Source organism: Trematomus bernacchii, unplaced genomic scaffold (genome assembly GCF_902827165.1).
Source record: "Trematomus bernacchii unplaced genomic scaffold, fTreBer1.1, whole genome shotgun sequence".
Lineage (NCBI taxonomy): Eukaryota > Metazoa > Chordata > Actinopteri > Perciformes > Nototheniidae > Trematomus > Trematomus bernacchii.
In genome coordinates this window covers 13,544,000-13,567,247 of record NW_022987720.1, presented here as the reverse complement: position 1 = coordinate 13,567,247, position 23,248 = coordinate 13,544,000, and the positions used below count along the sequence as shown (strand labels likewise).

General features: G+C 41.2%; 3 protein-coding genes across 7 annotated transcripts; all 3 read right to left on the bottom strand.

Moving 5' to 3' along the window:
• Positions 1-2,463: 2,463 nt before the first annotated feature.
• Positions 2,464-4,169, bottom strand: tcap (titin-cap (telethonin)). The gene is given in 5 exon segments (XM_034142297.1): positions 2,464-3,270; positions 3,272-3,408; positions 3,411-3,625; positions 3,868-3,968; positions 3,970-4,169. Coding segments are annotated over 5 exon segments (540 nt in total). The 5' UTR covers positions 4,021-4,169; the 3' UTR covers positions 2,464-3,234.
• Positions 4,170-6,918: 2,749 nt separating this feature from the next.
• On the bottom strand, positions 6,919-10,115 carry mreg (melanoregulin). Its single transcript, XM_034143692.1, has 6 exons — positions 9,990-10,115; positions 9,645-9,835; positions 9,333-9,495; positions 8,978-9,068; positions 8,730-8,893; positions 6,919-7,766 (listed from the first exon to the last, which is right to left on the bottom strand). Exons 2-6 carry the CDS (start codon positions 9,734-9,736, stop codon positions 7,557-7,559), a joined length of 720 nt encoding a protein of 239 aa, XP_033999583.1. The 5' UTR covers positions 9,737-9,835; positions 9,990-10,115; the 3' UTR covers positions 6,919-7,556.
• Positions 10,116-11,410: 1,295 nt separating this feature from the next.
• Positions 11,411-21,541, bottom strand: stard3 (StAR-related lipid transfer (START) domain containing 3). Of its 5 annotated transcripts, none has more exons than XM_034143115.1 (15): positions 21,271-21,541; positions 19,403-19,666; positions 19,245-19,325; positions 19,053-19,130; positions 18,890-18,943; positions 18,222-18,339; positions 18,031-18,132; positions 16,258-16,313; positions 16,090-16,182; positions 15,816-15,878; positions 14,697-14,792; positions 14,179-14,258; positions 13,950-14,054; positions 13,754-13,847; positions 11,411-12,900 (listed from the first exon to the last, which is right to left on the bottom strand). In XM_034143115.1, exons 2-15 carry the CDS (start codon positions 19,613-19,615, stop codon positions 12,778-12,780), a joined length of 1,356 nt encoding a protein of 451 aa, XP_033999006.1. In that variant the 5' UTR covers positions 19,616-19,666; positions 21,271-21,541; the 3' UTR covers positions 11,411-12,777. The 5 variants fall into 5 exon arrangements, with proteins under 5 accessions (XP_033999006.1, XP_033999007.1, XP_033999005.1 ...); XM_034143116.1 differs by having other exon boundaries at positions 19,403-19,663; XM_034143114.1 differs by having other exon boundaries at positions 19,403-19,644.
• Positions 21,542-23,248: the final 1,707 nt, after the last annotated feature.

The following is a 23,248-nucleotide window of genomic DNA, read 5'->3' as shown; positions in this document are numbered from 1 at the left end:
ACTGCAGATGTGGCCCTTACTTTAAGAACATAGGTGATATTTGATATGTACGTTTTGATACATTTAAAACTTTGCAAAGTTTAAGCAAAACATGCTGGAAATGTATATTAAGGACCGTCAGATGATCATTGAGGTTCATTAATTTGCCAATGCACTGGGACCAACATCACACTTGCAGAAAGTAAAACAAACACAGCACAGCATCACCCAGCAAATAGCCAATTAACACTGTCTGCTCCTGTAATGTCATAGGAGCCGTGAAAGCAAGGTGACAAGAGGAGCTGCATCAGCAGGCATCAGAGTGATTGTTTATTGATTGGGGATGTTGCAAGTGATTATGGTGCTGGTGATTGTGAATGGATGAAGAGATGAATTCATCAGAGGCTTTAGATGTGTGTTATGTTTTATTTCTTGTCTTTTCTTTTCATACCAAACAACAGTACTGATGAGGCAGAAGCAGAGAGTGATCATCTATCCACTTGCCAGATATCTTGTCTGTCAAATTACAAGTATGAAAAAAAATAAAAATCGAATCTTGCATTCATTGGTGTTCACTTAACGATCATTATTTCACACTGTTGTATGAAATGTACTAGCTTATTGCAATTCAATATTTGTTATGTTAATGAGCAATAGATGAAACAAGGACATCTATTTAAGTCCCATGTGAATGGATTTTTTGCCTTTTTTTATTCATCCTGCATTTCTCCAATCATCCAGTAGGGAGCAGCAACAGATGTTAAGTGGTATGCTTAAAAGACCACAAGAAAGATGAAGTCCTGTTTTGACCTATGGTTTTGACCCGGTGAACAGCTTTCAAAGTGACACTGCATGCTATTTGCTGATTTATGTCATAACATGTCACTGTATCACATAGCAGGATTGTCACTACACACAAGATCGATTGCTGTGTAGTGTATCACTGTCTGACCTTGTCTTTAAATACGCTGTGATGAGTAGTAGGCAAACTGATCAATCAAAAGCTAGGTTTAAATGAGAACAACAGTTGAGGTTTTAATTGTATTCTTCACTGATTCAAACTCAGGTGTTGAGTGTTGCATTAACTTGCTGGCAATGGTTGAATTTGCCAAATGGGATAATTCAGTAAGCAGTATAGCTGAAACAGCTGAGACAATTTACAAGATTTTCTCCGTGACAACACATGGCATATCAATTCCCACATTCCTTGGCATACGCTGAAAATAGTTTCAAGGTTTGGAGGCTCATTTTGAGTTTGAAAACTGTGACAGTGCAGGGTGCTGAGGACCACAGGATTCCATCAACATGTGGGAGGGTAATTTTAAAGATCGAGGCTGAAGGCAGCACACCTAAATCTCTGATAAAACATGAGGATTAAGAGCTCAAGTGGTTAGGACGTGCCAATACAGCTGTCTCTGCACTGTCTCCACGGTAATGCCAATGTTTACCCAGCTATTAATATCAAACCAGCACACGGTGCCTATCATAAAGACAAGTGAAAGTGAGGAGAGAGAGAGGAGAGAGAGATGAGACCATGACGAGAGAGTAGAGAGGAGAGAGAGAGAGAGAGTATAGAGAGAGAGGAGAGACTGAAGAGAGACGAGGAGAGAGTTCGAGGAAGAGAGAGAGAGAGAGAGAGGAGAGGAGAGAGAGAGGAGAGGAGAGAGAGATAGGGGGGACCAACGAAATTGGCAAATAAAATCAGAAGAGGAATGAGAATGGCGACGTATAATAAATAAATTAGATCAAGCTTATTATAGATTTAGGCAGCAAATGAAGAAGAGGTAGTGCAGTGCATTCAGTGAAGCTCTGCACACCAACAAGGGAACAGTACGCTCTGTGTTGGAAACTAACAAACACACGTGGGGGAACATGAAAGATAAAGAGGGATTTAAAGTGGTGAAGTGGGGCTTGCTTAGGGGTTGGTGGACACGGTCACAGTGTGTCTGTGTCCAAATGATAGGTGAGAGAAATCCAGCTATTTATTTCAGTCTTTCTAGCACCATGGTACCCCCTCAAATTAGTTTTCTCATTATCGATGTTTCCCTTTTATGTTTTTTTTCTTCTGTTTTACGGCTGATGTTATTCACATATTTTCTTTTCTCATTAATCAGTGTTTAGGTATAAACCCTGTTTGATGTAGTTCTATGTATCCCCAGTTCTCTCTGTTGTATCCAGCTTTCTTCTGTCTACAACTCAATATCCCCAGGGAACAATAGTCCAATCTAATCTATGACACAGTGTTACACAGTGATAAACCAAGCTAAAACTACAATAGTGTCGAGATAAACCTGGGTCCTTGGAGTTTAGCTAGAATCCTTGTAAACCAGGTTACAATGAGCTTAGATTACTTGTCCCCAAGTGTGCTATCATTACTTTTTCAGCAGTGTTTGAATGACCAAACTCTCACTATCCCCCAAAGCTTTTCCCATTCTCCATTGAATATAAAGATAAGAAGTTGCATACAAGAGAAAACACATGTAGTGAGTTTCAGAGACGCTTTTATTTGGAAAAATATAAATATCTAGGTAAAATATTCCAACATGATCACAAACATTTTAAATGAATTCACAACACCACCATTCTCAGCTAATACAGTAGTGACTTTTGTATAGGATATACATATCTGCCACTCCACTAACAAGAAACACAAACACATATTTACAGCTGCAGCCCAGAGCTATTCTGTACTTTACACAGAGATCAGAGACTGTCAAGAGCTTGTATACAAACCCTACTCCGACTCCCCCCCCCCATTCCCCCTCTGACTATTCATCTTCATCATGCACGTCATTTTCCATCGGTCACTTTCTGCGTCATTGCCTACCTTTATCACCTTCTATGATTCATGAATCTAATGACCTCAAGAACACTTTCATTATACCTTTTTCAATGCAAAAAAAAAAAAAAATAGTTGGGGTCGCAGTCATTTCACTGATCACACAGATATGAGGCCAGCTGGCAGCACAGGCTGAGATCAGCCCATGGCACAGCTGAGAACCACACACCCTGCCTCTCCACCACAATGCCCTCACAACCATCTGTAATACCACTGACCACCAAATTGCAGACGATGACTGGTTGCTGTGCTCGCCAAGAAACACAGATAGTGCTAAAGATCGACAGCTTTTTAATACGAGATTTCTGTATATATTTTTTTGTTCAAGCCAATTCCTAAACACATACTATATTGATTATTCTTCCAAATGGCACCCATCTCGTCTTCCCTAACATCCCCTCTTTTGGTTTTGTTTATCAGCCTCTCTGGGCCTCTATGGACAGGGAGCGACGTCAGGTCTCTGGGCCCTTTGAAGAAATCCATGGAGCCAGGCTTGACTGGAGGGAGGTCTTTTTGAGGATCTCGTTCACGCTCCTCTGCTGGGACAGGCTCCGTCTGGGCCGTTAAGGGCAGCAGGTCCTCTTCTGTGGTGGAGCGCCACGTCCGAGCCTGATGCCCAGCTCTGCAGGGGTGAATATGGGCAAGGGGGAGGGTTCTTCTCTTGGCAGCAGCTGGTGCTCCCTCACCCCACTTTCCACAGTGCCCACTCTGAAGACACCGGAGGGGCAGATCTGTGTCAGCGAGCGGGCCTGCCACTGCCGGGACAGAGTCTCCCTACGAGAGTCGTCATTCATGTTCATTGTCTGCCTGTGGGCATCAGAAAAGAAGTTGGAAACTGTTGGAGCATTCAATGTGATTAACATCTGCCTGATTTTGAACTGCCTTCGAATATGAGATCATCAACTATCGCCTGGTACATGAGCAAGAAGCAATCTAATTCTAATGGTAAAGTTTGGAATGATAGTAAGGATAGAAACTCTTCAACTCTCATTCAGTGAGAGATTCAGGGGACCTGCAGAAGGTTCTCTGATCAGTCTGTGAGCTCTCACCTGTCCTGAGGGTGAGTCTTGAGACTGACACTAGTCCAGTCAGCGCTGTTGTAGCTCTCCCTGTTAGCCTTGTTCTCCATCCGTACGCTGCAGGCCAGCTCCGGCTCCCACCATCACACCGTTTTGCTTCTCTAGGACGGTACAGAATGGCATCGTCTCTGCTGTAGGAAGATCTGTCTCAGATATTTAGTCTCAAACGGGTTTTGTTGATGGGTCTTCTGTGTCTGTGATGAGGGTCTTCTGTGCTCTGTGATGCTCCCGCTGGCTGAGTCTCCTGGCTCCTGTCCTCTCTTTTTGTGATCTGTCTGGCTGGCCTTACGTCTGTCTACGGCTTTTATAGATGTCCTGTTGCTATTCCTGATGCATGTTGTCACTCTACAATCAGTATGCACTGACATCCAACACCAAGTGCACCGTGTCTCATTCCCTGAGAGCTGGAAGCCCAAACTCTGAGGAGGGGTTACGGGTAAATGGGCTGTGAATCCCCCTGATTCTCAAAGTGTATGCCCAGCCTCCACTGTTATCGCTCACCCAAACACTTTCCACTTCAGCCGGGTTTGCAGTGTCTCAGAGGAGAGAGTATCATCATATCACTCTCTACCAAGATTATATTAACATGGAGACAGACAAACACAACAGGTTTAGTCTTCCGAGGAATCTTAATATACTTTGGCTTTGATGTACACAAAGTGACACTGTGTTAATGTGGAAAGATAACAATTAAGCAGCTGTTTTACTGTACACAAAGGACATTTCCGACATGTATGATCAGAAATAACCACATCTGCACTGGGGGATAAAAGGTGAAAAGCTCATTATATCCTGCTGACTTTAAAATCATTAATACAGCTCAGAAGGAGTTTTTTTAACAACACTGGGCCCCTCCAACAACATCAAACCCCCTCCCCCTCATTAAATGCCATTACAGTGCGCTTGCCTCACAGTAACAGTGAAAGCGCTTTCCCTAGTGATTCATCACTTCAGTGCAGAGCACCTCAAGAGCCACCACACACGCACACATACACACCCACATGCACACATACACACACACACGCACACACGCACCACACGCAAGCACACACACACGCGCACACGGCGCACACACTCACACACACACACACACACACACACACACACACCACACACACCACACACACACGCACACACACGCACACGCACGCCACACGCATCGCACACGCACACGACACACACACCACACACAGACAGTTGTCTGCTGGTATGATGTTACTACCGGTCCCTGGCTCTGACTCATTCATCCACATCAGGTACTGATATCATCAAAGACCAGAGATCAGGTATCACGCACGCACGCACGCACGCACGCGCACACACACACACAGAGACAGAGACACCACACACTTGCTACATGAAATATAATGATCCTAATGACAAGATAATTCACACTGACTTTAAATGTGTTTTTCATTAGTTTCAAATGCAATGACAAAAGTATGCCATCTGCTTAAATCTGTGCCTCATTATGACATCTAACTGTTTCACTGCATATTTTCAAGCGTAAATGACTGCCATTCCTTTCCACTGACTGTGCATGGCCTGTTTATCTAATGTAACAGTTATGTCCCTCTGCCTGTTAAGTGTAACAGTATTTCCTTTCATTTCTGTCACTTCTCAGCAGGGGGTGACATTTCATTGGTAAATTATTGCTCAATGTCAGAGTGGGGAAAAAGAGCCTGAGTCTTCAGTCATGTTGTGACACCATGGCAAACCATGAAATGTCATTTCAGAAACGTAGTAGTAAGTCACGTTGCACGGTCCTTCAGTGTTAAGATTTTCACAATATTAAGATTCTCTTCTAATAAATGTGTAGAAACACAATTACAAAAGAAATACATGAAAAACATAAAATAAACAAACTATTTTATAAGTCTTATTAATCTTTGATTGCTGGATTTCATTACATGTTTAGTCTTTTTTTGCAAATGACTCACAAACTTAGCTAGAATCCACAAGATACTGAGCAATATAGTAGATAGTGGTTTGTAATAATTTGGGTATACTGGCCTGCTGAAACTGCAAAAGGATATCACAGGCTGTCTCATCCCTGCTGTTTTTGTGTGAGTCATGCAATGCTAATGAAGCCAGGGGTGTGGAGGGTCTGTAAAGGTGAACAGTGACTAGGTGAGCCCTGTCACAGTGATCACCCTCCTCCCAATCCTCACCCCTCCACCTCTACCAGACCACGACAGGACAGGAACAGCTTTGTGTTGCATAACAGCACTGCACAGTTGCTGGGAAGTGACATTTAGATGAGCTGTCACTGAGAGAGAGACTGGAAGTGGGGGGTAGAGAAGGGCAATTTCAGGATAAATCCTGCCCTGTCAGGAAGTGATGAAGTTTGTAAGTCTGAGTAATGTTTTTGTGGCAAATAAATTGATTTGGGAGGACAGAATATCCACCTACACAAGTCAGATGTGACAGTGTGCTTATCTAGCAAAAAAGTATGAGTAGAAGTGAACTTGCTATTGATTCATGCTCACAGTCTCCAACTCCACTCAGAGTTATCAGCTATTTCAGTATCAGTGTGTGTATCTGAGACAACGCGCCAGGCCGCCAGCAGGCTGGTGTTCAAACATGTGCCCTCAGCAGTGTCTCTCTTACAAAAAAACAGCAACAACACCAAGCAGCTGACGACCCAAACACCATCTTCTTCGTCCATCTTGGAAACATGTTTGGTCAAAGTGGGATATTTAGAAAGTCAGGGAGCACCAGACTTGGATTGGAGGTATGTCTGTGGATCAGAGTGTAAGTCAGACATTGGTAAACAAACAATCTAATTAGTTAGGGCATAGGATCAGACCAAAGAGGACCATTGTTTCCACTGCAAAGGAATGTTTCAGTGAAACCAATGCTCACTTGATCTCCATACACATTGCCAATTTGTATGTATTTAATTGTTACATCCTCTTGCCATTTTGGATCAAAAGAGAAACTCATATTAATGGACATAAGACACACCCTGGAAGCAACATACCAACATACATGTGACACTGTACAGGCTTCAGGCTGGAACTTTATTTAATCATAAACTGGAGACGTGATCACATGCACAAACTTCCAAATGGCTTTCACATTTCAGTAAATTGCTGAAGGGGACAAAACACCCTTTTTGCATTACCCAAAAGTCACATAAGACACATACACAACCAATGCAAACATGTTCAACATAATGTACTTCCATCTGCTATCTTTCCAACATGTTAGACTTAAATGTTTTAAAGTTACACAAACATACATTCTTTGAAACTTTAAGAAAATCTGACAGCAGTTCAGTTGGCTATTTATTCAGTGTCGTAATCGATCATGTGATTGAATAAAATGTGGGTTGATAATCACAGGACAAAAATAAAGAGGCTCTTCTAAAAGGAACATCTCTACCCTGAAGGTTCACAACAGCTAAACAATGAGCAAGCTAGCAGTAACATTTACCAGAAAATCAGCAAAGCCACATAAGATTTCGACAAGAGAAAAACCCACTAAGACTCGAGCTGTATAATTGGTGAGAAACTAGAAATTGTTCAGCCTAAAACTGCCAAGAAGCAGCAAAAGACACTTGATGGTTGGATCTATGCATTTCTGTCATCCTGGTCTTCAAGGTTGATGGCTACTGCCCCCTGCCTTGTGTCTATTATTACTGCAGCCAGTAGATCTCAAGATCTGTCACTCAAGTTTCCATCTCCCCCGTTCTCGTCCTCAGTTTCTGCATTGCCTTTTCCGTTCCTGGCCTCCATCCTGGCCAGCAGCAGCGGCAGGTTTATAGCAAGGCCCGGCTCATCCTCTTCAGAATCATCCATTGGAGGATAGAAGCGCTTTGCCTTAGCCAGGAAATCGTCTGCTACATCTAGATAGAGGAGACGGTCCTATAAAGAGGTAAAGAAAAAGTGGTTGAGGCAGTGAACCTAAATGTGATTGTAATTTAATATGGCAACTGATGTTCTCCAGCGACTGTGATCTGAAGCTACTTTTGACCAATTAAAACAATGATGGACGTTAACTGTAGAAAGATAATCAGAAAATGAATAGTATATTGGTGCAAGAAAGAGATATTGTGAATGTGGGAAATGGTGTGAATTAATGTGACATTTTTCAATAAGATTCAACATGCTATTATTAATCCCTTGGGGGAGAATTAGTATCTAATAAGCACTGTCTTCATACTAAAATAAACCCTAACCTTCAATTATAAACTGGAGTACTTTCAGTTACGGTCCAATAAATAGAATTACAGTTAAACAGACATTGAACTGTTTGCTGTGGTCATTTGACTAGTTCAAAATCAATTGGCTATTGTTGTTTGTTGTTATGGTGACACAAAGAAGTAAGCCATACCTTAGTCACAGTGTTTTGGAGTCCTGTAGAATACCAACATTGCTACTAGACACCACAACCAGATTTTTTCCTAACCCTTATCGAAGTTACAGTGTGTCCGCAGATAGACTAAGTTCTTTGCAAAGGCAGGGGTAACTATAAAGATGGCCGCCGCTCTGACCTTCCCACTCTTTTGATATTGTTTGGAATGTCGATTTATCCGTCAGTTTTTTATGGTCACAGTACATCAAGTTTAAATGACTGTTTCCTTTGACAGCCTTACTCCTTCCAAAATGTAAGAGGATTCATTCATACCGCGTTCATGCGCCTGATCTCAGAAATACAGTAAAAGGCATTCAAATGATTTTATGGATAATGAAATTAGTGGCAGTTAGACATACTGGACAAGACTGCATCAAGAGGATAGGGACAGTACATATTCTTGTGGCAGGGAAAGAGTAAACAGGCCCCCATTTTGGGTCAGGTTATAGTTACTGACCAGCCCCAGCTCTCACCAGGATTAGTAGATATCTTTCTGGGGGTGTCTCTCTGCTGCTGAAGAGGGAAGTATCAGTGTGGAGTGTATGTAGCAGATCACGTGCTGCAGGGGCGTTACGCATACGGTCATGTGAGGCTCCAGCTGACACATTCAGCAGCGAGTCTGCCTCTGCCATGAAACCTAGAAAAAGAAGGCAAACCCTGTATGGTTACTTTGTCCTGTAGAAGTGACAGTCTCTCCCACATCTCCTCTGCCTGGCGTTACCTAAGTTCTCCAGGATTTGCCTCCATTTGTCTCTGACTTCCCGACGAGTATCTCTCATGGCCTCAATGTCAACACTCAGTCGCCGATAGCCCTAAACAAGACAAGGACAAAGCTTTGCAAAAGTATTTCTTTGTGCCAGGTGTCATTTCTCGAATAGAAAAGGCTCTTCTGGTATACTCTCTTATATTAAAAAACATCATTGTCATGCTGCCCCAAAGCTGATTTGAATAACTGAACACTCAAATGGGGATCTATTTGTACTACTGTTAATTGTCTTAATTGTAATCATTTTCAGGCAAACATGATTTAAATTAAGCCTCAAATCTGTATTGTGTGTGAAGAGAATACTCCATACCTTGGATCCCATGCTGGTCTTGGTCCTGGCCTGCAGCAGGCCGTACAGCACCCGGTCGTCTTGTCTCTCTGAGTGGCTGGGGTCTCCCGGTTCACTCCACAGGTTGGTCTCCTCATCACGACGCTTCTGGACTTCACGGTTAAAATACTCCAAGGGATCCTGCCTGTGTGGTCAGCAAACAAACAGAAGTTTCATACAGTGGTTGTACATGCATAATCAAACAGATTTACCACACATGAAACTTTGTGGATAGTAAAAATGAAATGGTATGTTCTGACAACCCTGTTTCTGGCCTTTTAAATATCTTCTTACGGTAATAAAGGCTGCTTTTCGTCATCCTCATCGTCGTCGTCAGCGGTGCTGCAGCAGCAGCAGCAGCAGTACTTCATGAAGGCAGAACCCATCTAGAGTCAATGGTTGAAATTCCAGACGCACAATGGCAGAACAACTTCTTTTGGTTCTGTAGGTGCTCTTAAGGGTTTCTTTATACCTTATTCACAAGCCTGTGTTTCAAAACAGATTTGTCAAAGTAAGAAAAGTTAGCTGTCACAAGTTCACTTGAATAAATCTTATTCATTTGGTTTAGCATTTGTATCAGAAGGATCAACAGGTCAGAAATAGTAACAAAGCGAAAAAGTCACCAACCCCAAACTCTACCTTATTTTCAGCTTCCCATTTTCAGGGCCCAGCCGCGGCTCCTATTCAGCAGAGGTCCGTCCTCCAGATTATAAACCAGAGCCCGTCCAGGAGGAAGGCAGCCCGCCGACTTGTGCTTCTCATCAGCCTGACATGAAGGACAATGAGAGCAGTGAGACGCTCGCTCTCTCATCGATGAAAAAACTAAAACATATTCACACACCCACAGCCTCAGAAGACAGTCACAACTTAATCATGTGAGCGGCTCCACCTCTTGTCCTTGGCATTGTGTTTTGCCCCAGGGACAACGCATATCGTCTTCAACAGTAGGTCTACTTACACACACTCTGTTTCCATGACTTAACCATGACTGTAATGATTTTAGGATCATTTCCTTTGATTTGATGGATTCATTTGAAAGATTTTTGATGTTCACTTCAAAGGAGAATTTAGTTTGCAAAACATGTGTTTTAATGAAAGAGCAAAGGTCTGGGAAGGAATTGTGAACATGGCCTTCTCTCTAACTATCATCCATGTGACATATGCTCAAGTCACAGGGTACAATTGTTCATGACAGAGTAATGGCCCCCAAGTATCCAAGTGGGATAAAGTGTGTGTAGAATCTAGTGTGATAAGTCGAGTCTCATTCACCTCTAATGCTGTCTTCATGTGTGAGGGGAAAATAAAATAGAAAATAAAAGAAAAAATCAGTATAATTGCAAAAAAGTTGTATGTACATATATGCAATGTACTCAGAAAGATAAACAAAGAGGTTTATATTATCCACTTTTTTTGTCTAAATGAGATTTGGAAGCTGTCATGAGTTCATAGATTTATTAAACACTAAAAGACACTGGTTAAGACTCAGTAACGGTTGCTCAGTACTGCTGTGATGGCTTTAAATGAACATGCCTGATGAATCATTGATAAACACATTCAATGTATTATACAAAAAAATATATCAAAGAGAAACAAGTCCTCGAAGCAGGCTCTATAACAGGGGTCTCAAACTCAAGGCCCGGGGGCCAAATCCGGCCTGCGACTTCATGTTATGTGGCCCCGCAAGAGCTTGCAAAGAATATAATACGTTTATTATACGGTTACATGCCACTTTACAGAAGCAGGTTGCCCATAAACTACATGTCCCACAATGCATCTCGTTTTGTGACATGCGCACTGAAGGGACTTGCAATTATTTGCCCTGGACTTCTGCTTTCAGACGTAGTTAATTACTAAATTATTATCCTATCCGATAATAATCCAATTCAGAGGCAATAATGTAATATAATATATTATTTTATATATATATATAGTTACAACCGGCCCTTTGAGTGCAACCTTTATGCGAATGTGGCCCCCGATGAAATTGAGTTTGACACCCCTGCTCTATAAGCATACATTGATTCAACTGTATAAAATAAATGCAAAGCAAAAGAAAGGGCTGACATGTAATGTGTCTTTGATAAAGGCACCAAATTGTTTAATCGATTTAAAAGTGACGCTCTTTGGTCTCTACAGCTATTTGAACCAATAATCAGTCCTGTTCTAGTTTTATAACTTCCTCTGAGGCGGTTCATTTTTCAGTTTGGTTTGCTTGTTTGTTTTTTAGAAAATAACTACAAGCCAGATGTTCACGACTCTTGATTCAGGCCAAAGGAGAACCAATTACATAATGGAGTCATGGATCTGATACAGACATCATTTAGAATAGAATGAGCCGCAGCAGAGGTCTGCGCTCGCTGACTGAGCTTCTAGTTACATATGCATTAAGAAATCACGATTTTCCGAGGTACAGAATTTGAAACAAAGCTTAACAAGCCAGGGGCAACATTCTCTAATTGATTAAAAGAAGAATGTTATGCATTATGAGAGAGTAAGACATGAAAGTAAAAACATCTCAGGTCTGAGGGAGGACAGAAATAGAATGATAATTCATATTAGTAGCGCAGAGATATACATTTGATGACAACAAGTGAGTCAGCTTTTTACATAAGGCCACAGGAGGTCCATTGGCACCAAAGACAGCTCTAGTAAGCACACTGCAGCCTAATGTAAGCTGATCTTTTGTCTTAATGAGCTCGATAATCCATTTGCAACACAGAACAGCCTCCTGATCTGACTCTCAGTTGAGGATGATTACACAGTAGCATTGGATATCATTTCAAAGTCAGAGGTTTTCAGAATGTAGATCAGTGGTGTCTCCCTCTAGTGGGGGCAGGACTGAAGGGTGACTTGTTTTCACATCTACCCCAGTGAAGTTGAGAAGAATATACTGTAGGGGGTTAGTGTTAGGGCAGGTGCAGAGAAACATATACAAGATGCTGGTCAGTGAAAACATGCACAAAAAATGCTCTTAACAAAGACAAAAAAAACAATGGCTAGCAGTGTGTGCAGTAAGATACGGCTCAGAGAGACAGCTGCTTCATGCACCACTTCTGTTTTCACAAGTGAGATACCTTCATCAATGTTTCCTTGTTTCAGTAATGTCCGTCCTGCAATGTCATTGTGAGGAAACACAGCTTTCAATATACACAAAGGGACACAGCCAAACATATACAGGTCCACATTAAAATACATGTGACCACCCTTAAAAAAAAAACTCTGGAGTTTGATATTTGAAATCTGAATAACTCCTCTTCTATTGAGACTGAAATGTGGTGAATGTGTGGTCACATGTCTCATCTCCTATGCTCAGAAGTCCAGTATTTTCAGTCAGGGTAGCACATCCCTTCAGCTCAGGGTACTTCTGGAGTCCACTAAACGCAAACCGTAGTGACACCTCTCCACCAGCTGGGATGTCCCTCCTGTTTTAGGTGAGGTGGACGGAGCGGAAGGAAGGCCGCAGCTCAGTGATGCGTTGGCGTAAATAGGACATGAATTCAAACATGGTGGCGGCCAGACTCTGGTGGATGAGGTAGCGGGGCAGTCGGCCCTGACAAGACACAAAAAGTGATTTTAAATATTGTTCTTCAATCACATTGTACACTTTTGAACTGTTATATATACATATGATTTAAACGTATGCATTTTGTTTATTTTCAAATGCATCTTGAATCATCAACAATTTCATGGCTCTATGGATGGCAGCTTGATGGCTCACCTCATTGTTCCATATTGAAATATCTCAACTATATTAATGGATGGCTCATAGATAAAGGACTTAAGGACTTATAAAGGTGCTTTCTTGTTTTCTAATCTCAGGCCTTCGTCAGGTCAAATATCAATTTGTTTAGTCACAGTCCCATCAGGGAACCGTTGTTTTGCCTCAGTAGGGCTATACAGAAATCTCTAAGCTTTATTCTTAACGTTGGAATTCTAACTAAATGCTCCACAATTTTTCTTAATTCTTATTTTGCTTGTCTATTTATTCTTTCTCAAGCCGGGATTTCTCCACGGTTACAGATAGATTAGGCTACATTAATAGTATTAGTGTCATACTTTTGGTAGAATTAGATTCCAGTGGTGGCTGTTTTCCACTTGATCAAAACATTTCCTATAACTCCAGTGTTGTAAAGTCTAAAAGGTAAAACATTATGGAAATAAATATCCAGCTTCACGCCATATTTGTGGGTTTTAAACTTCCAAAAATAAAATAAACTGTTGGCTCATGCTTTTTTGTTTTAGGATGAGGACATCATAAACTGTGATAGACGAAATTTGAAGCTTTACAAGAAAACCTTAATACAAACTTCAGCTAAAACAACAAGACATTGGGTACAGCCCTTTGTCTCAGTGTGTTCTGTATTTCAAATGTTTTTCAGTTGATTGCAGACTGTTATTCTCACCTTCAGGTCAGTGTTGAGGACCCAGATGAAGGTGCAGACGGACGGGTTGCTGCTGGATTTGAGGACCACAAATCCTCCAGGACCGTTCTCCCCCCTGATCCCGACAATCAAAAGAAAGAGTAGATAGGAAAGTTAGAGAAGAAAAATAAAAACCAACCGCACTTTTGTCAAATCGATAAGATGTTCGCGGTCTGACCTGACGTAGCGACCGACTGGAGGTTTGGCGTGGTGGTCGGTTGCCATGCCAGCAGACAGGTAGCAGTCTCGTTTGCGCTCCACCCGCCGCACGTTAACAAAGTCCCTGAAGCAAGAAAAATCCATCGGTCAATCAATTTACTTTATGTCAGACCTGCAGTTTGAAAATAAGATAAAAAAAGACAGAAAATAGGAAGAAGAGATGAGAGGAGAGAGGCCTGCTGTTGTACCTCGCAGACACCACCCCCCCTGCTGCTCCTGAGGAGACATCGTATGATACCAGAGTGTTGTCGTCCACCCTCTGAAGGATCTGAGGAGAGGCAGAGACCACTGTTACAGTTTGGAAACACACAATGACAAAATGTCCGGATCCAGATTGACTTTATTGTCCCACACAGGGAGAAGAAACACTAGAATATTTTATAAACAATATGACTAAAACTTTAATCATAAATAGGAGCCGCAACCAACCCTTTTTTAATTGTCGATCAACTTGACAATTATTTTTTAGATTTATTGTTTGGTCTATAAACGTGTTTAAATGTCTTGTTTTGTCAGTCCAAAGCCCGCAATACTTAATTTGAAATGATAAAGCAGAGAAAACCCATACATTTGTCATACTTGAGAGACCGCAAAAAACACATTACTTCATTAATTTTCAAATAGTTTGTGATTAGTTCATCAACTAATCGTTGCAGCTCTAATCGTATAACAATAATTGTTCAGATGGATGGATAAAAGGTGTCACCTGGCAGGAAGAAACAGTTTTGTTCCACTGGACCATCTTCTCTGGTTGCAGGATCACCTCCTGATACACAAGCTCCGCAGTGCACTGCATGAGGCCCTGAACACAACAAAAATACACATCAACTTTTCAAAATGAAGTTTTCCAACACAGTTTTTTTGTAAACCGTGTCACTTTCCCTCACAGAGGAGTGACAGGCACTAGACCGAGAGCTGGCTACATTAACCAAAGAGGAACTGAACTCACATGCTTTTATTTAACAGAATGGCTTGTTTTTTTTATGTAGTTTTGTGTTTGGGTCATGGATACATCTTATTTTCTTGTTTGTGAACCACTAACCAAAGATCATTTTCTCTCATTATGCGATATATAAAAAGAATGCTTTTTGAATCTTGAAGAGAAAGCTTCTTCTTGGTGTCTATCTCTAAAGATTTTCTTTAGAGCCAACACACTGCAGGACAGGACTCGACACACACAGGTCATCCAGGCCCAGCAGAAGGGTTGCTATGTGACTCCAGTTGATCTGACGCCAGTGGAACAGCAGCAGGAAGTCTCTTTAATTTCTGATCTAATGTTATACCACATCAGTAACAAGTTATTCCACCACCATGTCCTAGGGTCAGCTGCAATGTGTACTTACTTTAGTAATGGCAGAGCAGAACATAAATAGTGAATTCTGATATACAGCATGGCTTCACACTGCAGTACAGAATCTACACATGAATTCCAATGAGGCTCAAAATGGCTTAGAAATGATTATAATTAGTGTTGTGTAAACATCGCACTTGCAAAAGCCTATGTTCCATTTGGATGCAAAATTAATATTTGTTTCTTGCCATTTAAAGACTCTTAAGCATTTTAGATGTTGATGATTCTTGGAATATTGTTGTAAATATGTTGACCAGGATAATCAAGATATGAAAAATGTTCTATTATCTCATGTCCATTAGTCATATTTGACACATTTGTAAATATTCATGTTAAATAACCAACACCTAAATGACTGCATGACATGGGCGAACAATCACATTATTATGGTCTAAATATAATTTACTTTGGATAACTACTGGGGGTTGCCTCAATAAGACAGTTTTATAATGAACGGACACGGTGCTGCTTTACCTTGAGAATAAAAGTCTTTCCATGGAAGGGAATCTCCAGAGTGTAGACAGAGTCTCCCATGTCCTGACAGAACAAAGTACTGTTAGACACACTGAAATGAAAGGGGAAGCAGTATGGTATCGATCCAAACGAAAGTAAAATACTTTTTACTTTTCGGTTGGTAGAATACAAATCAGATCATGCCAGCGCCTGTGATTCATTTTAGCACTGCAGTTTGGAAGACACTTCTCTATTGGATATATTAAAACATGTAAAAGCCTAATTGTATACTCACATTGTTTTTTTCAAACTTCCAGTTCTCTTCCTGGGCTAGGATCTGTTCCAACACGGACATGGCCTCACGACCCTGTCTCACATACTCCTTCTCCTGGAAGAAAAGGAAACGAACCCATGAGTCCTGATCACAGGAGGAGTACACAGACCCTCAGACTGACTCAGGTACCTGTGCAGTGACAGCTCTGCGGCCAAGACCCTCCTCGTCCAGATCCTCCTCAGAGCCTGTTCAAAGCAAAACGCAGATTATAAATGGATAACCACATTGGAAAACAAACACCCTCAAACAGACAAACAAAGACTGTACTTGTATGTATTTAAAAGGGCTCCCAAACCTTCTTAAAAATATATTCAATAACTTTTTAAGTGATTTTATTAGGTCAAATTTCATCAAATTCATGTACCAAGAGAACTCTCTGCTCCATAACTTCTCTTGGATAACTGGACTTAAACTCACAATGTACATTTTACATTTAATTTAAATAATATTTCAACTTTTTTTAATGCTGTTTTATTTCAATTTTGAGATGTTTACATTTTAGAATTGTTTAATTCTACTAAACTTTCTACTTATGTGCAATGCCTTGTCTTTTATGCTGCTGCAACGCAAACAAATCCCAAATTGGGTTCAATAAAGTCCATCTTATCTTATCTTATCTCACAGCATAGTTTAAGACACAGATCAAGGTCATGGCGTGAACTATTATTGATGTGCTGCAGGGTCTGCATCAGGCCATACTGCATGGATGTCCCGCAGATCTTTAACAAAGCAGTCTTTGTACGTCCTTGGTAAGACGAGAGTCCTGGAATTTACATTTTCCAGGCATAGCTGAAGGCTTGCTTAGCGTTAGCATTCTAGCTGGCAGCTCTTTAACCTGCATCATTTGATTTCAATCCCTGATGCACACACGTTAGGGCACGTTCTCGAGGCAGGTGGTGCATAAACCACTGAGGCAACTCTGGGAGAAACATGCAGGAAGATGACTGTTGACGATTACCATTCAAAATAAATGTAATTTCTATTCTTGTTCAAAAGAAAATTAAAGTTTACAAACTTTTATGGCCTTGATCTTTTCTCCTCAAACTCACAAACTTTAAAGCTCACCTATTATGCTATATTTGAACAATATATTATAGGGCCATACCTATACAAAACATGTCTGAAATGTTTTGCTGAAAATACCAAACAGATCACCCATTGTAGCCATGCTTCATACCCCTCTATTTCAAGCCCCCAGGAAGTGCACCGGACTCTGTGCCCAACATTCGTTGTGTCCAAACGGCCGTACTGCAACTTCCGTATCAGTCTGTGACGTCACCCGGCCCAAAACAACTTTTTCCCATTGACTAACATGGCGAAAGAGACGTCTGTAAATCAGCGGATAATTTTTTTAAAACTAAATAAACTACCCAGTATGAACTATTTTATAGCCCTTATTATAATCATTAAGTCCTTAAAGTTGTAAAATGCACTAAAAGCCGAATCTAGATGTATTTTCTCTCCCCATTCATTCTAGTGACCGAGAGTGGGAGCTCGGGGGGCGGGGCTTAAGGGGCAACTCAACTGTGCATGCTCTAGCCAGGCATGACGGGTAATCTGTGACGTTTCGCTCTCTCAAAAGTTGGGCCATTTTGCCTTCATGCGTCAATGAGCAGCTCTCATAGGAAAGAACGAGACCCCGCCTCCCACGCTGTATCCAGTTCTTATTATACATCCATGCTCTATTTCAGAGTACCTTCTTATATCCTGCTTTTTTACACATACTCTAGCGTTAGCTCTGAGTGTTAGCGATGCTTGCTAATTGTAAACACAGACCATATTACTTTTTTTTTTTTAAAGTTGCGCATTGTTTCTGATACAGCGACGTTTCTAGACCTTTAAAAGACTAGTGGAAACCATTGTTGTAACAATAACCGGTCTACATAGCAGCGCAGACATCACCTGCGATGGATTCAGGAGGGGAGTAGAACTGCCCGTCTGAAACAGCGCGGGGGTAGATCATGGGTGCTCGCTCACACGCTGCATGGACCGCTGCCAGGTAGGCTGGTGTCAAAGGAGGAAAGAAAAGTTAAAAAAGGAGAAAAACATTTTTGTGGAGTCATGTTCAAACTTGTCAGGAATCTTTCCCTCACCTCTCTCATCCTCAGCCTCCTGAGTGAGCACCTTGAAGTCGAGGAACCAGGTCTCCAGCCAGGCCACCACAAAGGAAGTGATGGGTATCACGTAGCCAAAGGCATTTACGGAGAGGAGCTGTGTAGAGATAGAAACCAATACCGTCCTCAAGCTTCAGGGTATTAAGAGTCAATACATATGGCATATGTTTTGCTAAGGGTACTCCCTTTTACTCATACCATCAGTCTTTAATAATCAATTTAAGTGTTTATTTTAGTGGCATTTTGTAACCAAACTGACAATTAAAGGGTTAAAATTCAGAAAATGAATGAATATTGGAGTTGGAATAGACCATGAAAACTAATTCCACCTAGCATTTAGTATACCCAAAATAATAGATGCATTTTCCCTCTACTAAAAAAACTAAAATTATAAATAGAATGACCAAAACCAAAAACCTAAACAAATGTTCTGGACTGATGTCGGTAAGAAATGTGCTGTGTAAGTTGTTAGGAAGAAGGTGAAAAAGATTCTCTGTGCTGCATTAAACAACAAGTCCCATTAGCTCATTTTCTGGTCAGCAGGCAGATTAGAGCCGTAGAAGCAGAAGTGAAAAGGTTTCTGTGGTTTCAGCTGATTGCTGGCATGACACCAGATACACACGTGTGAAGAAGGAGGGGACACTCACACTGGACACGATGACCTTAACAACTAGGAAGACGCTGGTCACTAAGGTGGTAACCTGTGGAGGAAGGAGGAATACATTTCGTGTTATAATCAATATCCAGATCTGCTAATGACAGAGATAATACACGGTCTCATCAGTGTGTGTTTCACTGTGGCTCTCTTACCGCTATAACCCACCAATGCCTCAACCGAAAAGCAGCGTAGCCCACTAGTAGACACAGGAAGCGAAACACAGCGAGGAGCTGAGACAAGGAGGAAGGAACAAAAATAGAAAATGTGTTAACAACGAAGAAGCTTTGGTTTTACTCTAGATCAAGATCAAGTTGAAAGTACACAGACTTGGATTGACCACTTACAAAGATATCAAAGAAGGAATCCCTGTAGTTATAAAGGACGACCTCACTTTTTAACCTCTCCCAGATTGAACTGGATATCTGCTAAAAAACAGAATCCAAATTAGAGTTTTACCCAAGTCTCTAAAGCTTCTGTCTTTGGAGAAAACATTGACACCCACATTCAGCTCTATAATCCACAGAAGGGAGATGAAGAGCAGATCGAATGTCACGAAGAGACAGAAGGTGCGGCGGACATCAGAGATGGCCTTGCGCTCTGCGGGCGTTACCAACAGGTACGGGGACGGGAGGGACAGCGACGTAGAGTAGGAGGCATTCAGGGAGGCGATGGCAGGGAGGCTGCCCCCCAGCTCCCCATAGTCTCCACCCGGCATTCCTGCGCTGACACAGGATACTCCCCCTGCAACAAGGGAGATAAGGGCCAACCAAAAAATGAGGAGAAGGTGAATAAAAAAGGGCTATAGAAATCTGAATGTTCACCCAATGAGGATGTAAAATCCCCTTTTCAAAGCTGAGTATTAAAGTATAGAAACTGCTTCATTTCCAATGTGTGCTACAGCAGCGTCCAAATAATAGGAAATGTTTTTGTAAAGGAGTTCTGATAACATTTATAAACTTGATTTATCTTGTTTTCATCAGGGCAACATCTTATTGAAAATGTGTGGTGAATAAACTATGATGCAATAGAGAATTGTTTTTGCAACATGTTTTAATTTGTATAGAAATGCTTATACTAGTGTGCCAATTGTGTGTGCGTTTGCAAAAGGATTGATAACAACAGGGAAGCAGCAGAGTATGAATGTCTACTTCCTTCAATGTTTTCGCTGCCATGCGTGCAGTCTCATGACTTTCCTCACCTCAGGCCATTTTATCAGGAATAGGATACAAAAACACACATGATCCATGATATTTTTTGATGCTGATTCAAATACATATTTTGATGATGAAAACCTTTTTTCCATGTTGATTGATTCATTGTCTAGCTAGATGAGATTAAGACACACAGCCAAAGATGTTAGCTTATCACCTCTCGACATGAAGACCTGTAATTTGTTTTTGCCCTCAACAGTCCTCAACCAATGTTACATTTAAGAAAATATTTCTTTATATGGCAAAAAACAACAACTACATGACACCGAGAAGACAACCTGGAATACACAGAATATGTTATATCATCTTTTTAGTAACTTTGTGTGCTGCTAGATGTTTGAAAGGTTGTCCATGATACAGGATACAATATTCTGTAAAGCAAACAATGCTCCTTTAAAAAAGCAAACTGTCAGTATGTTATAGTAGCCTATTGGAGCATTTATTTGAGGCTGTTACTAGCACTGACTGCTTGATTTGTGGCACAATGGTTGTAAAAGGGAAGTAGTCTGTTTGAACACAGTAAACCCAGTGAATAACGATCAGTAACCGAGCAAGTTTCAATTGTCTCTTTGGCTTTTTCTAGACAATAAACTTGATGTTTACAAGCATCATGTGACATCCCCAGTTTATATCTATTTACCTAAAATAGAAATACACTGCTACGTTAATCATCAGCAGTGGTCATGACGTTTTCAAATCTTTAAAACACTAATAAAATGTTGTTTTCACTTTCAGCTAAAAAACAAACAACTGTCTCAAGGTGCTTCAGTATCTGTCAGGTGAGCTAACAAGCTAACCTAAACCTACCCATGTCAACAAGCGGTGCCAATAACACAAGACATAGAAAGATAATAACCAGGTTCTCAGATACACACTTATGGTTAACCATTTGAAATAAAAGGTTATACATCGATTGAAGTTTAGCTAGCTAACTTACAGCTGAGCTAAGCTATCACGGTTAGCTAACACCGGCTAACTTACCTTCTAAGCAAGTTACTCTTATTTGCTAACTGTTACCCCATGAAGAATCATGTCACACACACATCATGTATTTAGTTAACAGCTACAGGAAGCAACGCTATGAATCAAGGAAATGACGTGGATATTATTGAGCATTTAATTATTTCATAAAACAAAACATTTAACGTATTAAACTTACTTGATTTACAGCACCATCACCATCGCCTAACGTTCCCAGTTCTTCCGGGCTGATTTATCAAAGACTAATCTCGCCGCAAGAGGAATCACTTCCTCGCTGCTCCGAACATAGACGCTCCAAAGCGCTGATAATCACACGACGAAACTAACTCTGTCTGCTTTAAATGATTTTTGGGAGGAAGACACATTTCAACAATAAAACAAAAGTCACCATTTACTTGTTCAAAACTGACATTGCCTAAGAGAGAAGCAATATGTCACAGCCTGTCACATACCGAGAGGACTCCATGCAGAACAACACATGACACATTCCTACAGAAGCACTTTGTGTTACCACAGTATATTACGAAGTGTAGTATTGCAGCAATAACGTTTGTTATACAATGCATTCGTGGCAAAATGTACACGAGCCCAAAACAACTGCTATTAAATCATCATACATCAATATCTTTTTCTACTTTTTTTTTCATGAATCACATATACAACTTCTCACGTACTCCAAACTACCAAACATTCAATCATTGGCAGGATTTTTAACCATTAAATGCCTGTTTAATTATTTTTAATATTTCATTTCTCTAAAAAATGCCTCATTGACTTCCATTCAGACCACATTTTGTTGATCTCACTGCATTGCAGTTATAAAACCATGCATTTTGTAATGTCAGCATTTCATTTAGAAGAAAAGTAGTGATATTTGATATTTCTACTCTATCTATTCCAACAGATTACACAAGTTTCCGTGTAGGCCGATGCATTACATTCTTACATTTTTGCCAGTTATATTATGGAGCCGTGTGACTACCAGGGGGGCCCCGAGAGTGGTGTGTGTGTGTATGTATGTATATGGATGTTTGGTGTGTGCGTGTGCGTGTGTGTGTGTGTATATGTATGTGCGTGTGTGTGTGTGTATATGTGCGTGTGTGTGTGTGTGTGTATGTGTGTGTCATTTCCAGCAGCAGACTAGCAGGTCCTGCAGCATGTGACCTGGTGCTCTCAGGTGATAGAACAACAATTTTTTAGGCCTGTGCACAACCAGCACACACCTCTCCTCCTCTCTCCGTGTGTGTGTGTGTGTGTGAGAATCGTAAGCATGCACAGATCATTTCATGGGGAAAAAAGGCCATCTTTTGAGGGATGTGTTTGATGTGTCTTTGAAGAGCTGCTTGATTACTCAAAACAAAAAACAACTGTTAGTGTGTTTATGCACCTGGCTGCCAAAGATAAAAATGCAGTTTGACCAAGGGCTTATTTCATGAGTGAGCAGAGAAGGAGAAAGACCTGGAGCAAAGAGAAGAACTCAAATGAAGAGCTTTTCAGTGCAGAAGAGACTTCAGAAATAATCTTGCAGCCTTCTTCTGCCAGCGAGCTGCAGGACCTCATCTGAAGAAGACACAGGTTTCGAGCTGGGGGTCTGACACTGAATGCTCTCTGGAGTCCAGCATTTCTTTGAGTTCCTCTGACCCTTCATCTGAAAGTGGAGAGGACACTGAGGGTCCGGCCCACCATCCACCACCACGGGGGGCTTTCTTCTCACAATCTGTGAGGACACCCTGGTTTTCCCCAGCTCCTGGGAGAACGACCTCCGTTCTTCTCTGTCCCCTCACTGTGGGTCGGACCGTTATAAGTTGTTTAAGTGATTCATGAAAAAAAAAGTAGAAAGAAATGTTGATGTATGATGATTTAGTAGCAGTTATTATGGGCGTGTACATTTTTGCCACGAAGGGGTCGAAAGGTTGAAAATTCGAGGAGGGCACAAGGGTTAAACTGTTGTGTTAGCTTTTTTTGACGGTAAAAATGTTTATAATCAATAGTACACACTGCCCTCTGGTGGACAGAGTGTATAATTACATAACGCCGACTGGACTTTTATTTTGAATGGTTAACCGGAAGTACGAACATTTATTTTTACCTCTAGCTCAGGGGTGTGCAAACTTTTTAGGGCCACATACAGACCCCTGGTCGTTTCACCATGGAGG